General features: G+C 35.6%; 1 protein-coding gene across 3 annotated transcripts; it reads right to left on the bottom strand.

Annotated features, from left to right (window-relative positions):
* Positions 1-318: 318 nt before the first annotated feature.
* LOC110928637 (zinc finger CCCH domain-containing protein 11) lies at positions 319-7,601 on the bottom strand. Of its 3 annotated transcripts, XM_022171664.2 has the most exons (12): positions 7,495-7,601; positions 7,319-7,388; positions 7,072-7,192; positions 6,090-6,382; positions 5,737-5,877; positions 5,536-5,624; positions 5,076-5,264; positions 4,379-4,482; positions 4,107-4,259; positions 3,961-4,014; positions 3,205-3,339; positions 2,594-2,948 (listed from the first exon to the last, which is right to left on the bottom strand). In XM_022171664.2, the coding sequence occupies exons 4-9, from the start codon at positions 6,112-6,114 to the stop codon at positions 4,238-4,240; spliced, it is 570 nt and encodes a 189-aa protein (XP_022027356.1). In that variant the 5' UTR covers positions 6,115-6,382; positions 7,072-7,192; positions 7,319-7,388; positions 7,495-7,601; the 3' UTR covers positions 2,594-2,948; positions 3,205-3,339; positions 3,961-4,014; positions 4,107-4,237. The 3 variants fall into 3 exon arrangements, with proteins under 3 accessions (XP_022027357.1, XP_035843272.1, XP_022027356.1); XM_022171665.2 differs by having other exon boundaries at positions 319-3,393; XM_035987379.1 differs by having other exon boundaries at positions 319-3,339.
* Between the last annotated feature and the right edge of the window lie 8,459 nt (positions 7,602-16,060).

The raw sequence follows: 16,060 nt of genomic DNA, 5'->3' as shown, positions 1-16,060 counted from the left end.
TCACACCCGTGGTTTCAGCAATATGCTTGAAAATTTTCAGCTCCTCATCAGTACTCATGGCATATCCAAGCACTTTGGCATATAAAAAATAGATATTGTTGATAAAAAATTAAACCTTTCCAAGGTCAACCCCCGATTGTCACCAAAATTACTCATTTTGACCAATTATCCAACCTGTCTAACCAAACAATTATACCTCAGTTCAATACATTATGGTACTCGGTATATCAACCAAAAGGCTATACCATACTCAAACAGCAATTAAACGCCAAACTTAAGTTTAAAAAAAAAAAAAAACTTAATTGAAGGCAGCCAAGAAGCGTGTACCTCAGCTAATATAATTTATTCAAAGGTTTGTAAAGTCATTGCCTGTGTGGTGTCTATAAGAATGTGTATACATATTTGTTGTTCTACACATTTAAAAAAAATAAGACAAATTGCATAGAAAACTCACATTGGTTATTTGTCGTTTCTCACCTGGTCTCTTCTTTAATAAGCTCCACGATCCTTCTAACCGGCACCATATTCCCATTAAATTCTTTGTCGTTTCTCGCTAACCAAAGGCACCAAAAACAGCCCAGAATCACCAGGTGTACCACCTTTTTTTCATTTTTTGGAGCCCACTTGAGACTGAATGTGGCTGAGGATCTGGTTGATTGTCATCTCCTCACTAATGACCGGGACTTTTATCCATCTGAGGACGTTCCACCAAACGCTTTTGGCCCATAAAAAATATGCGAAAAGGTGATCACATGTTTCTTAACTCAGCGCGCATCTACTACACAGACTATCGTCGATAAGGATCCCCTTTTTTGCGAGCAACACCATGGCTGCCAGTCTATCGGAAACTGCCCACCACATGAGGTAGTTGACCTTGAGAGGCACCCAAGCGTTCCATCTGAAAGAACCCCCATCGCTGAAAACCGACGCCTTCAGGGCAAGCTCATTGCGAATGCATCTAACCGAAAACTGTCCACCTGCCTCGTTTGCCCAAACCCATTTATCCGACTGATGTGACAGAGTTACATCATTCAGCAAGCGCATAAGAACCGCCAACTCAGCCCATTTAGCAGCAAAATTGGGGTCTCTAACCCACTCCCACCGCCATTAACTTAACGAACCTGCGACTTCATAATAGGAGGCCACCTTAGCGTCTTTCACAGCAGCGAGCCTGAACACATTTGGGAACAAAACCCCATCGCTGAAAACCGACGCCTTCAGGGCAAGCTCATTGCGAATGCATCTAACCGAAAACTGTCCACCTGCCTCGTTTGCCCAAACCCATTTATCCGACTGATGTGACAGAGTTACATCATTCAGCAAGCGCATAAGAACCGCCAACTCAGCCCATTTAGCAGCAAAATTGGGGTCTCTAACCCATTCCCACCGCCATTAACTTAACGAACCTGCGACTTCATAATAGGAGGCCACCTTAGCGTCTTTCACAGCAGCGAGCCTGAACACATTTGGGAACAAAAGCCTTAATGGAGCTTCCTTGATCCATGTATCAAACCACATCCTTGTTTTTGCTCTATCCCAATTTGAACCTTTAGAGAATCTTTTACCTTGATACCCATCTTCCCGAGACTCCCATCTACATCGAAGTCTTTCCACCAACCCATAACTGATTTGTTAACTAGAATCATCTTCGCGCCTTTATCCGGAATGTGATAACAAAACGAAAGCACATGTTTCAATTATAATAAAAAAACAAAGTATTTTTTATGGTTAACAAACATAAAAAATTGAATTTGTTTCAAGAATTGAATTTGTAAATATTCTGGTGTGAACTCAATAATCCACAGATGTACATATGTAGTAGAACTGGCAAACGGGTCGGGTCGTGTCATGGGTCAAAACGGATTCGGGTCAAAACTTGTCAATTATAAAAAAGGGTTGTTTTGGTTCGTGCTGAAACGGGTCTGGGTCAAAACGGGTCTTGGTCAGAACGGGTTTCGGGTTAGAACAGGTTTCGGGTCTGGTAAGTTTTTTTTAAGAATATAACTTTGGTGATCATACTTGACACGTTAACTATTATTAAAAAAAACTAAAACTTTTGAACAAAAAGTGAGTCGAGCCGACCCCATCTGTTGTAACTTGTACCAAAAAAATTACTCCTTTTGACCCATGTTTCCGTTCATCCACCCGAGTACCTGTGTGTGTCTAGACTGCACCAGCAAACCGGCATTTCAACAGAACATGTGCAGCAGATTCGTCCTCCGCTTCACATATCTTGCATACTAATGAAGACGGACCCCCTCCACACAAATATGTTGCCTTTTATTCAACAAAACCAAAGGGCCCTACCAGCAAGATACTGGGAGAGTAGTACATAAAAGAATTCAGTCACATATTACATTTGTTCCACTAATAATTCAACAAAACCGAACCAGTACAGAAAATACTGGTACCGAAATTTGGCAAAACTGGGTTCCGGTAACAAAAATGTTCGGTATGGTACCGATATTTGAAGATAAAAATCAATATTTTACCGGTACAGGTACCTAAAGTGCCGGTACCGAAAATGCCATAAGTGGGTACCGGTACCGAAAAAATTCAGTACCGATACCCAGTACCAAATAGTCATCCCTAGTTAGCAGCAACTAAAATCTTAATAATATTAATATATAAGATGTTATACATCAAGAATCCATATGAACATGAATGTGATCATCACCTTGACTGTTTCTGTATTTGTATGTTCAAATCACATGGACTTGGAAACCACTCGGACTCAATGAGTTAAAAATTCAAGGATCAGATTCAACTATTTAAAATGATGAAATCACCTGGACTCATATAAACATTTACCCAACTTTTTATTCAAACTATGAAATTAACCGGATTTATGCTTAAGCCTCAAGGTACTCGCTACATCACAAACAGTCAACGATCTATAGAAGTTGCAAAGAGCCTAGCATGATTTCCACCAAGTATGATTTGCACTCCTACATGTAAAGATGTAGATAAATCAAAAAGTAACAACCACACACATATAACAACACTTTTTTTTATTTCATTTATTTATCATACAGTTAGAAAGCAAAACCCATTCTAAGATGAACTTTTCTAGTGAAAACTTAGTTGATACTTGGGCTGTTGATTTAGAGAAAAAAGGCCAAAATGTGTCTCAGGCTCATCTCCAGATCCAAACTACGATACCCTCACAGATCCAATTTGTCATAAATTTGAGAAGGAATATACCTGTCAGCTTGAACAGTTCGTTTCACTAACTGCACTGTAGGAGTTTTAGGTTGGATTTCAGTTGGCTTTGTTGTTGTTCTGAGATTGGCAGTTAGTCTGTTCCGCTTACTTCTTTACGAGAAGATAAAATACACACTGCATAAGCCCAAAAGTTTAAGAACTCAAATTTGATTGTAGCCCACTAATTAACTGCAGCCCAAAAGTTAGCATCCTGGTTATTAAGTTGCAAACAGAAAAAATAGCACTATAGCAGCTCAAAAATTGGGCTCCATTTAATCACGAATCCCATCTTCCCAGCCCCCAATGGTGTCCATCTCTCCTCTATGCCGTATTATTGTTTTCATTGATTTTAATATTTGTCTCCCCTGTGATTCTTTATATTAGATTTGATTACTAAATGTATGATCTTGTTGATAACTAAGCATCTGGGTATGTTTGATTATGAGGGCAACATGTTAGAATGTCTTGATAGTAAGAAGCAAAGCATTTTATGTCAGAGTTTGATCTCCATAACAAAAGTCTACCCCTCCAATCTATTTGGTTTTCAGCTATCAAATTTTAAAATTAAACAATAAATATATATTATAAGTTTTTTTTCCCGTTAAACAAAACCTTAATATCAGGTCAGCACTTGAAGCCTCATAGATTTAAAGAACTTTAGCTTAGATATGAGTCTTCTTCTCCTCAAAACACTTTGCTATAATCCTTCGGTGTGTTAATTAATTGTCATACTAAAATTAAATACTCTGTAAGTACCTGAGATAGTTATTTTGTAAGCCTTCTTTAGATATATTTTCTTCAAACACAACCCTACACAAACCACAACCATATGTTGCGGTTCAGACTCCAGGCGAAATCAAGAAATAATACGCAATTTGGAACAAAGAACATGTTGCCCGTACCTGGACCCCTAAACCGCTGGGCGGAGCCGCGTGATGAGTCGATGGGGTCTTCATTGCATGCTCCATAAACTTCCCCACATCCACAACCCCCCCCCCCCCCCAAAGCTTTCAGTTCAGCATCTCCAGGTACCTCAAATTCTATTGTATCGCCATCTTTTATTGTAGCAATTTTGTTCAATATTAGTAGCTGCAAATAAAAAAATGTTTATACAGAAATCACAAGCAAGAAAGTGTAGATGATCAAACAATAACTATAAAAGAACACATTTTACCTTCCGATTTGCTCATAGTTTTTCAGTAAAAGATAAAGAGTTTTCTCTTCAGCAAGCATATAGCTACGTGAATTCGAACGAAGACGACCACAAACTGCTTTAACCTACATACGTATATGCATATATTAATGGGACATGGCTAACTAATCATGGGTATATTATATTCCCAAACGGATCAGGCAGCAAAATTTAGAAACTTTTTTTTCTTAAAGAAACAGGTTAAACTGATTAATCCAAACTGGTTTTGACCCATCGCAAAATTTAGAAAACTTTTTTTTTCTTGAATGTGAATGTTAGATCCACTGATTTCAATGTGTCATGTTCTGCAAATTGTCAAGATAATCAAGCTTCGCCATTCCTTTCACTTCAACCTCACTGGAGCATGCCCAAGTTAGGGACTAAATGCGCTACAAAGTGCAAACCACAGGGACCATCTGTGAATTTTATGAAAGCTAAGGACCAAATCCAAAATTTTCGTAAACTATAGGGACATCAGTGTAAAATTTAAGGTAATCTTCAAACTCATCATCTTTCACATGGTAGCCTATCACCTAAGACTTGATATAATAAAAAGTTTAATGATAATTTCTCGGCCCAAAGTGATGGTTAACCAAAACAGAAATCTAAACAACGTTGGTTATGGATTTATGCAGTTGAGTAAAAGAAAAAAAGGTGCATTAGTGAAAAAGATAATAACCTGATTCTCAATCTCATCCTCGATAGCTAGCTTGTTAGCCTCTTCTTCTAAAAGAGCTTTCATTTGAGATTTCAAGATGTATCCGGGAGGGAGAGCGTGTCTGTAATGGCACTCTTTATTACCGTTTGGACATACCCAGAACCAACCATATTGCTTTTTCTCCACTGCATCGAGCAAGTGTTTACAAACCTACAAAAGTAGTCCCCACGAGTCAAATGAAAGATTTTTTGAAAAATCAAATTCCCAAAAATGTATCATAAACCGACATTATACTTTAAGATGACTTGATTGAAAAAAAAAACAAAAGAAAAAATGTGGGAGAACACCCGTGCACTGGCAGTAATAATTTATTTCAATTATCATGCATCGTCTTTTTAGCGCTAGATACAGAGCCAATATAATCCACCTATATGATATAAAGACTTGATATGTAATAAAGTAAGAGCTTAAGAAAGTATACGATGTCGGTTGGTTTATTCTGGTTGTACTCTTTTCCTTTTGATTTCACAACTTTTTCCAACGTCTCCAAATCCCAGTCGTCCATTGTTCCTAAGATACACATGTAGAAATTGATTATACTCCATATCAAAGGACACAAAGAAAAAAAGGTAAACCAACCAAATAAAATAAAAATAAATAAATAAAGATGTTACTGCATCACCTTCATCACGCTTATCACTGAAAATGTCAGACTTTTCACCCTTCCTTTGTACATTCAAGTCATGAGAAAACTTGCATTTGAAACCTTTCGCACATTGACCAGCCTTGAAAAACTCGCACAATATAGACTTCGGATCCACCCCTGACCATAACGATAACTTATGAGATGATAAATCGTATTGGCAAACTTAACTTGATTCACAAATATGTTCTTAACTCGCACATAAGCCACAACATAATAGTCCCATTTTTTACAGCCCAATAATACTGTATTTTCCAATCATAAACCACTCCTTAAATTTAGACCAAACTGCATCACATTATGTTAAATTGATGAGTAGAGTGAATACTTACTCGCAGACTGCATGACCGGTTTCATGATAGGCTACTAACATCTTGTTCTTTCCATCTGTCATCTGAGTTCCTTCGGTTCCTACAATGATTCTATCAATCAAGTCATCAATCTTTTTCAAACTAATCTTACCCTTGCCTCTTCTGCCATCAAGATGGTTGTATCGTTCATCAGATTTGCCAGCTCATACAGTTTAACCTACAAGTTCGCATCGTGATCACATTTAGTGACACGTTCTTGTCGAGCTTCTTGTTTTTGCTATGAATTGTCAGTATTTCTTCTCTTCCTTTCACATCTGGCAGAAGAATATACATTCGAATTCAGTAGAAGTAATACACTTTATCAAGAATTACACTAATATAGAATTTAAAAACAGTTGTACAGAATAATAATTATCAACTTAAAGAAAACTAAAAACAAAACAATAGAAGTTGTACTTATTTCATAGTGGAAATAAAATGAAATGGTAGTGTATTCGAGAAGGTAGAAGACATTGACATAATATATTGTCTATGACTCCAAAAGCTTCAAACAAAGGGAAGGAACTTTTAAACATGGTAGTGTATTCGAGAAGGTAGAAGACATTGACATAATATATTGTCTATGACTCTATGAGATACGTGAAATAGCTTCAAACAAAGGGAAGGAACTTTTAAACATGACTCCAAAAGCAATATTTCAAAATTATTACCGAAATTCAGCACCCCCAGTGAAATTATATTAAGCATACGAATTTATAGAAATCCGCCCAAATCAATGTTAAGGGTTTAAGAATTATTTAAAATCCCCAAATTATACTTAACGATTTAAACAAACAACCTCATATCGGAGATTTTTATTAACAAACAAACGTCAAACGTTAGGTTATTAGGTTAACAGATCTGATGGAAAACCCTAAACACTACCAATCGATTCAAGATCTACAATAAATCTATATATACAATCTACAATCTACAATACAATGGACTGTTAAAAGAAAATTACCTCTTCAGAAGTCGTTACAGAAACCAAAACCATCCACAGATCGTCGATGTTTGAAAAATGAATCTCACAAATTCAGCTATAGGGTTTGTGATATGAATAAAGTTGTAATGGAAATGACATCCTATATATGGAAATAGAGATTTTGTAAAAGAATCCAAAGACTGATTTGATTTGGTGTGATAAGAGTAAGAAACTAAGAAGAGAAGAATACGATTGTAAATTTTTTTGCTGCTAAAACAGATCTTACCTTCGATTGGCTGTTCTGTAGCATGCAATTCCGTCGTCATCAAGGGTTCACGACGTAACCCTAGCGCTGACTGTTTCAGTCTCCAACGATAAAAAATCAGTGAATCGAGATGATCAGATCTGAAGAAGATACAATAGATTAAACATTACAATAAATAATCATATAAATACTCATACCTGGCCATTGAGAATGATGAATTGACGAAGAACAATTGAAGGAGAATCGGTATTTTGGGATTTTAGGGTTTCAGGAAAGTGAGGATGTAATACGTTGTGTGGTATGAGAAAGAGAATATATACTATCCGAATTTGAGAGATGGGTGACCCGAATCAAATCCGGATCCCGCCTCTTTTGTGTTAAAATGGTGAACGTAGAAGCAAAATCTAATTTCCCTCCTAAACTACATTGCCACATCAGCCAAGATGGCCAAATACAAATGTCACCTAGCCCAAATCCATCTCATTTATATATATATATATATATATATAGGTTAGGGTTCATGTGTTCACATTGGTTCTCGCAATAAATATACATATATAGGTTAGGGTTCATGTGTTCACATTGGTTCTCGCAATAAAAAGTGGTTCATAACGGATCCTTCTCCTATATATATATATATATATATATATATATATATATATATATATATATAGGGTGAGGTTCCTGTAAAAAGGTTCTTTTTCGTGAGAAGTGTAAGAAGACATAGAAATTGACATGTAGGCATCATGTTTTGAAATTAGCCATGATGTTTTGGTTTGTTTTGGGAAGAAAAACACCAAACATAACAATTTAAAACATAAGGCAACGCATTATGGGCGTGAAATTTAATACACAACTAAAACACACTACTTAACACTTAAAACACACTACTTAAGGTTCTTGACATGATGTTTTAAGTTTTAAGTCTAGAATTCATTACATTGTCCCTTTTTAAACCTTTTTGGCTAATTGACTAGAATACCCTCAGTGACTGAAATGGAAGTTAACTCTTATATATAAAAATACTAGCTTATGCCCCGTGTATTACACGGGGATGTTTTAGACCGTACATTAGGCAACATGTATTAAACTTGTTTATTATTAACATATAATAATAATAATAATAATAATAATAATAATAATAATAATAATAAACCTACTCCGTATTTAGTTACTTTTTTTAAGAATCCCAATAGCATTTTGACGGATTCAGCTTCATCTGGGTATCTTTTATACATCATCTCTTTCTCTTTGACTTTTTTTGTCAATTTCTCCTCTATCCGCAGCTTGGTGTTCGACATACAAATCAATTTCTCTAACTTCCGTTAGAGGTATGCGAACTTTCTTAGAAACCGGAATGGGATCCCTACAAATTTGACCAAATGACCAAATATCAACATAATCTAGGCTGATTTAAAATCATAACAGAAGTTATTATCGTTAAAAGCGGTTGTTTTTGTCTTACTCTTTCAATATCGGCTGTGCTTTAAACATTCCCATCCTTGCTTCTTCCTTCTCCAACCTCCTTCTTTCTTCCATTTCTCTTTGCATTTCTTCTTCATGCTGGAAGAATTTCAGATGAACCAACCTGCAATTGTCGTATATGAACTCAGATTCAATTGCTATAATTAGTTTTCTTGAGGGATGGTAAAATGTTTTAAAAAATGAAAACCTGGTTTTCTAGCCGAACATTCAGAGTTTCAATATTGGATATAGTGGCCCGAGCTGTGTTATCTTGAACTATGGCTTTAATCGGTTGCATATCATTCATTATATTCAAACATCAATACAATTTAAAAAAAAAAAACTATCTCTCGAGATTATACTCAAAACATAACTATTAAGCTTAGAGACTTGTTTGTTTTTCTTTAGTTATTCTCGGTGTAAAACTATTCTGCCATAAGAACCTCAATAGCTATTTAAAAATGATATGCAATTCCTTACTTCAAACTTCATGCAGCTAACGAAACCGAAATATATAATTTCTAAAGTTTAACAAATTATAACTGATTGATTTGAAAATGCAAGGGAACTTATATTGCCTTTATAGAAAGCAATCTGAGGTACAATATACTTTGTTCCAAGCTTTTCACATCACTTGATTATTTAAACTTGTTTTGTAGTTTGATGTTCACATCGTTCGATTATTTAAACTTTTCATCCCTGCCACCATTACCAGTCATCAAGACACTTGTCAATTATCTACACCAAATCAAGATAAATATCCAAAAAAAAAAAGAAGAACTTTAGAAATAAATATAAAAATAAGTAATATTTAAATCAAATCAAACCGTAATAATGATAAGTTGCATTCAAAGTGAATAAAAAAGTATGGATGCTCACCATGTTTTCCTTAGTGCTTTTTCGTTTTGAGTTAACATCATTCTTCTTCAATCTTCAGCAATTCAACTTCCAAAAACATGTAGCAGTATAAGCAAAAACATACAAAACATAAAGATAAGAACTTGTAATAATCAAAACACCTTCTCATCCATCAATACCTTCTTGTTCAAAGGTCTTGCTTTGAACTTGGGAGCTTTTTCTAACTCTTCTTTTTCAAGTTCTTCAGTACTTTTGACCTTAGGAGGTCTTGCTCTTAGTAACGTCTGTAGAGGTGGTGTTTTTGGTGTTGTAAGATGAGGCCTCCAATGAGGAACCTGTTAAAAAATAAGATCAAAAACATATAAATTTTATTTTAGTAGATTAAACAAAGTTATGTTTAGAAGATTATAGATGGAGAGAAGAAGTAACTGTTGTGTTTTTCACATGTTTATCAAAGTATTTTATCCTTATAAAATAAAAACGCAGCGGAAAAAGGATTTAAAACATGTTACTATTCAAGATGTAAAACTCATTTTATATGCAAAACCCAATCCCCGGATCCATATACGAACATGCATGCTATAAAAAACACAACCATAGGGTGTTTAGAATACTACCTTCCAAGGAGTAATGGATATGAAGAAGATGATGCTTCTTGAACGGTTGCCTTCAAGTGTAGAAGACCTCAAGCTTGTATACCCCAAGCCTTCCAACAAACACCTTATGTTTAGCTAGGATTTCTACACTTATGAACTCACTAAGAAAACCCCCTCTTGACAACCACCTTGGCCGAAAATATAAGGGCTCCTTTTAAAGTTCTTGCACTTGATTTTCAACCTTGAAAAACCTTCTTGATCAACCACATGTTGGCCGAAAATTAGAGAGTCTTTTAACAAGTTCTTACACTTGAAAATCATCTCCAAAATTGGCACTATGTTGGCCGATTTTTGTAGAGAGAATTCTCTAAGTTTTTCAAGTTCATCTTGTTCCATCCATTTAATTTTGTCATACAAAATAATTAAAAGAGTGAGAGAAGGTGGCCACCCACACCAACCAATCAAATGCTATCTAACACATGTATTTGCATGTAATGCTATTGGACCAAAAGTGCTTGGGAAGACCACCCAATCAAGACACATGCAAAAGCATGAAACCTCATTGGACCAAAACATTTTGTGAATTCCCATGAGGGGGGGGCGGCCTAGCTTTATTTATTTAAAAAAAATTCAAAAATTTTCTTTTATAAATTATAAGTCTTATGTATATTTTATATCTTTTACAAAATATAACAACATATGTTATAAGACTTATGCAACTTTTATTATGTTATTTAACCCATTAAGTAACAAAATAAAATATTCTCTCAAAATATATTATCCATATAATTTATTAGTTTGTCAAGTGCAATTATTTAGAAACCCAATTTCTAAATATTTTAGGTGTTAATATTTATTTATTTGATCATATCACAAATAAATATTCTAAGTGTTTGTCTAGCTTGTATTTGGGTATGACTCGACTTGGATCATAACGTACTAGCCACATCAATCTAATATGTGTCTTGGGCATACAGAATCCAACAATCTCCCACTTGCATAAGATATATAGAAGATTGATGCAAGTAGTAAAGACCACCTAACTACAGTTTACTACCCCTAATACGTATGACTATATGTCCCATTCAATAACATCAACCCCTTCATGTCCCTTACTTGAACATGATTTAGGTGAATCTATCATTTATCCCTTTGTTGCAGATGTCATGTCAAATCCAGAGACATAGAGTGATCACTCTCTGTTGATTTAACTTTAGCAGGCCTTAGACATCTTACTCTCAACGAATAAGAGGAACAAATCCCTTCTTGACTACATACGTCTCTCACAATCACCTTGTACCACACCTGAGCTTAGCCTTATGTACTGTCATATTACTAATAGCGAAGAAATAAGTCAAGGTACAATATTTGGTGAATATCAAGACCCAATATGTATCTCAGGTCTGAGGATACTATGATATTCTCCTTTACTCAAATTTACTTATGATCAATCACAAATGATTCCATGCAATAATATTCGAGAGCGAGTCAGTCCAATATTTGTATCCCACAAATATCTATGAACCTTGGCAGCAACACTTTGCTCTATATTCATACCTCATGAATATCCACCAATCCAAGTCCATAATAGTCTTACATTCATATTTGTTCCCACAAGTATGATCGACTACGGACATTTAGAATAAGTAACTTATTCACGGATTTAAACATGCTAAAATGGAACATAACTCAATATACCATAAAGAGTTATAAAAACAATTGTTCCAATATCCAAATACAAAATAGATCAAATCCAATCACTAGAATATCGAAGTCCTAAGGCACAAGTATGACCCTCTCATGCTTTGGCCTTTCAAGGAGCTTTGTGAGTGGATCCGCAATATTTTGATCATTGTGAACTTTGTGAATACATATCTTTTCCCTTTTCAACTTCATCCCTTATATAGTTGAAACTCCGCTCAATGTGCCTAGTCTTTTGATGTACACGAGGTTCCTTGATTTAAGCAATCGCACCATCGTTATCACAAAGATCTCTAGGGGTCCTGAATGGTAGGGACTACCCCTAGATCGGCAATAATTCAAGTGGCAGATCCACATGAATCATCTCGATCAATGAAGCGGCGATGTATTCTGATTCTGTAGTGGACAATGCTACCCTGATTGTGATCGAGAACCATCTCGATCAGTTTGGAAACTCGTATCCATGTAACCTTTTACAACGAATTCCGAAACTCGCATCCCTGTAACCCTTTACAACGAGTTCTTCTTCACCAGATCCATATATTAGAAATATATCCTTAGTCCTTCTAAGGTATTTCAGTATATTTTAACAGTCACCCAATGACCGTTACTTGGATTTCGTTGGTATCTTCTCGTCATGCTTAAAGCGCATGACATGTCCGTCTAGTGCATATCATTACATACATAATGGATCCTATAGCAGACGCATATGGGATTCCTTTCATTCTTTCTTGCTCATTCTTTGAGCTTGGACATTGAGACGCACTCAATATTGTCCTCTTTTTGAACAGGTACCAAACCTTTCATAGAGTTCTCTATCTTGAATCTTTTCAAGACTTTGTCAATGTATGCACTTTAGTTTAAACCTATCAAGCGCCTTGATCTATCCCTATAGATCTTTATTCCAAAATATAGGCGACTTCACAAAATTCCTTAATGGAAAAACAACTTTCAAGCCAGGTTTCTTCACCTTCCATGGTTGGAATGCCATTTTCAAATAGTAGAATGTCATCGACATTTAATACTAAGAAAGTAATAATGCTCCCACTAGCCTTCTTATACACACAAGCTTCATCGCCATTCTTGATGAATCCATATTCCCTAATCTCTTCATCAAAACGGTGATTCCAACTCCTAGATGGTTGTTTCAATCCATAGATTGATTTCTTTAACTTGCATACTATGTTAGGATGTTTTGGATCGACAAAACCTTCAGGCTTAACCATATAGACATCTTCCTCAAGATATCCATTAAGGAAAGCCGTTTTGACATCCATTTGCCAAATCTCATAATCATATTATTCAGGTATGGCAAATAATATCCTAATTGACTTTAGCATCGCCACTGGCGAGAAGGTCTCATCATAATCAATCCCTTGAGTTTGATTGAAACCTATTGCTATAAGTCTCGCTTTATAAGTATCCAAGTTACCATGCATATTGGTTTTCTTCATGAAAACCTCACTTACTTCCAACTACTTTGGAGTTAAGAGGTAGCATAACCAATTCCCATACTTGGTTGTCATACATGGATTGCATCTCTATGTTCATGGCTTTAAGCCATTTGTCATAATCGGATTTTGACATTGCATCATGGTATGTGGTTGGTTCATCTGAATCTACCACGTAGCATCCATCCTTGAAAAATCCATATCTTTCAGGTGGACTACTAATTCTACCAGATCTGCGAACGTTTTTGTGTGCTTTGATCAACCACTTGATCGTTTTCAACAACCACTTGTTGAGTGCTAGTTTTAACTAACGTGTATCGGCTTCTGGTTCCTGATCCTCATCAAGTTCCACTGTTCTACTAATTCCTTACACAAGGAACTTAGCTTCCAAGAACTCAGCCTTTCGAGCAACAAATACCTTTTGCTCTGTTGGATCGTAGAAATAATATCCTATACCATCTTTAGGATATCCTACAAAGATACACTTAGTGGATCGTACTTTTAATTTGTTTGGGGTGTATTGCTTCATATAAGCTTTACAACCCATACCTTCAAATATGATAATGATGGAGCCCTTCCATGCCATATTTCAAAAGGTGTCTTATCCACTTTCTTGGTTGGGGCCATACGGGCCGTGGAGAGCAAAGCGTAACACCAAAATGATAGAGATAATGTGCTCCTAGCCATCATAGATCGAACCATATCCAAATAGAGTTCGATTCCTCCTCTATCGAAATGAAGAACTTTGATCGAGTTGATTTTGTACTTCACCTAATGAAGGCTTTGAACATTTCAAAACTTCAACTTTGTGTCAAGTACACATAACCATAACTACTATAGTCGTTGGTAAAAGGTAATGAAGTATCTTTCACCATTCCTAGTCATTGGCTTAAAAGGATCACATACATCTGAATATATGATATCTAATAAATCTTTTGCCCTTCAGTTGGTACCACTAAAGGGTTTCTTGGTCATATTACCTTTTAAACAAGATTCGCATATATCAAATGAACCAATTTCATTTGTTTCAAAAGGACAATTCTTTCGAAGTGTTTACATGCGACATCTGTTTATATGACCAAGGCGATAATGCCAAAGATAGGTCTCACTCAAATCCATTTTGAGTTTCTTGGTGATTGCTTGGTACATTGAACTATCAAATGATGTATTATTATGAACCAATTCATAAATACCATTTGAAAGCATATCTTTAAAGTAAAACATGTCATTCATCGAAATATAAATGTCATTGTTTACAAACTTTGAATCAAAACATATTGTCTTATAAGGGAAACTTGAATAATGTTCTTAGTCAAACTAGGAGCATTCAAAACATTTTAAAACAATTTCCAAACCATTTGGAAGTTTCAAAATATAGTCTCCTTTCTTGTAATGCTTATTTCTTTTGAACCTTTTGCAACAAATTGCAAACATAAGTCCCACATCCGGTATCTAATACCCATGTGTTAGAAGAAATAACATTAAGGTCAATATGTATCATAAAGATTGTACCTGAGGTTTGCCTAGCATCCCTCTTGTTTTTCAACTCCTTGAGATAGGTTGGACAATTCCTATTTAAATGTCCTATCTCTCCATACACAAAGCATGGATTGTTCAAGACAACCTTTGCCTTCTTTTCTTTTGGTTTTGGTGGTTTCGATTTAGTCTTTCTTTTCTTTTTCCCTTTGAATTTCCCGTTACCATTTGTAACATTTGCTTTGGTGTTGGGGTGATGCCCTTTCTTGTTGCCATCCTCATTGATCGTTAGAATGGATAAAGCCCTTTTATCCATATTGAGCCTTTCGAGGTGATCAATGTGGCTTGTCATCTTAAAGATATAAGATGATATCGATTGGTTTCCTCCATTCGAAATGTATGAAGTGCTCAAAGCGTTTCGACGCGTTCTACCCTTAGGAACATTTCCTATAATTGGGTAATCATGTCGTATGTTCATGATGTTCAAAAATCCTTTTGAATCTTGGGAATCATAATTCCTAATATGAGGCAAGAGGCTTGCATAGTATCCTCGGTATACTTAATCCAATCGTTATAGGCAACCTTATCATCCATAAGATGTTCATCGGGATTAGGATCGTTTTCATTGATAGGTTACGGACGGTTTGGGTAATATTGTTAGCGACCATCTACAAAATTTTACAAAGTTCAATTTTAGAATTTTCGATATTATTATATTTAATTATTAATACCCTTTTATGTCTCATAGACAATTAATAGTTAAAATCTAGAATCCAACGTTACATTTAAATATTGGTTAGGTGACCTTTATCCCATTATTTAAATTAACAAGGTAGTCAACGTTTGACGATTGCAACCCTTTGCAACTTCTAGCCATATGGGATCGGTTAAACATCTTTATTTTTAGTTGGCATGTTTAATCCCATCAACACCTTTGTTCCCCATGCTTCGGTGACCCTAAGTTCATGGTTTCCAAATCAAGTCGCCCAACTTACACACACGTGTGAGTTTACACATATAAGTGGTTAGGTGACCTTTATCCCACAAACATTGTAACCCCACCTCAAACATACAAGTTCCCTCAAATGTGGTTAGGTGACCTTTATCCCACAAAAGAGTTCCCAAGTGATTCGAGTGTTGTATAAAAGGATGGTGTTTGACTTGTTTTATAAAAGGGATTTTGCGTTTTCAAAATTCTAGTTTAGAAAACTTTATGT

The sequence above is a fragment of the Helianthus annuus genome, chromosome 3 (assembly GCF_002127325.2).
Source record: "Helianthus annuus cultivar XRQ/B chromosome 3, HanXRQr2.0-SUNRISE, whole genome shotgun sequence".
Lineage (NCBI taxonomy): Eukaryota > Viridiplantae > Streptophyta > Magnoliopsida > Asterales > Asteraceae > Helianthus > Helianthus annuus.
Note: the sequence above shows the minus strand (reverse complement) of the source record. Positions and strands in the feature narration are given on the sequence as shown.

Coding starts and splice junctions, on each gene's coding strand:
- LOC110928637 (XM_022171665.2), bottom strand. CDS start 6,114: ATGAAACCGGTCATGCAGTCTGCGA. Junction 4,483..5,075: donor AGGATGAGATTGAGAATCAG/GTTATTATCTTT, acceptor ATACGTATGTAG/GTTAAAGCAGTTTGTGGTCG. Junction 4,260..4,378: donor AACTATGAGCAAATCGGAAG/GTAAAATGTGTT, acceptor CTACAATAAAAG/ATGGCGATACAATAGAATTT.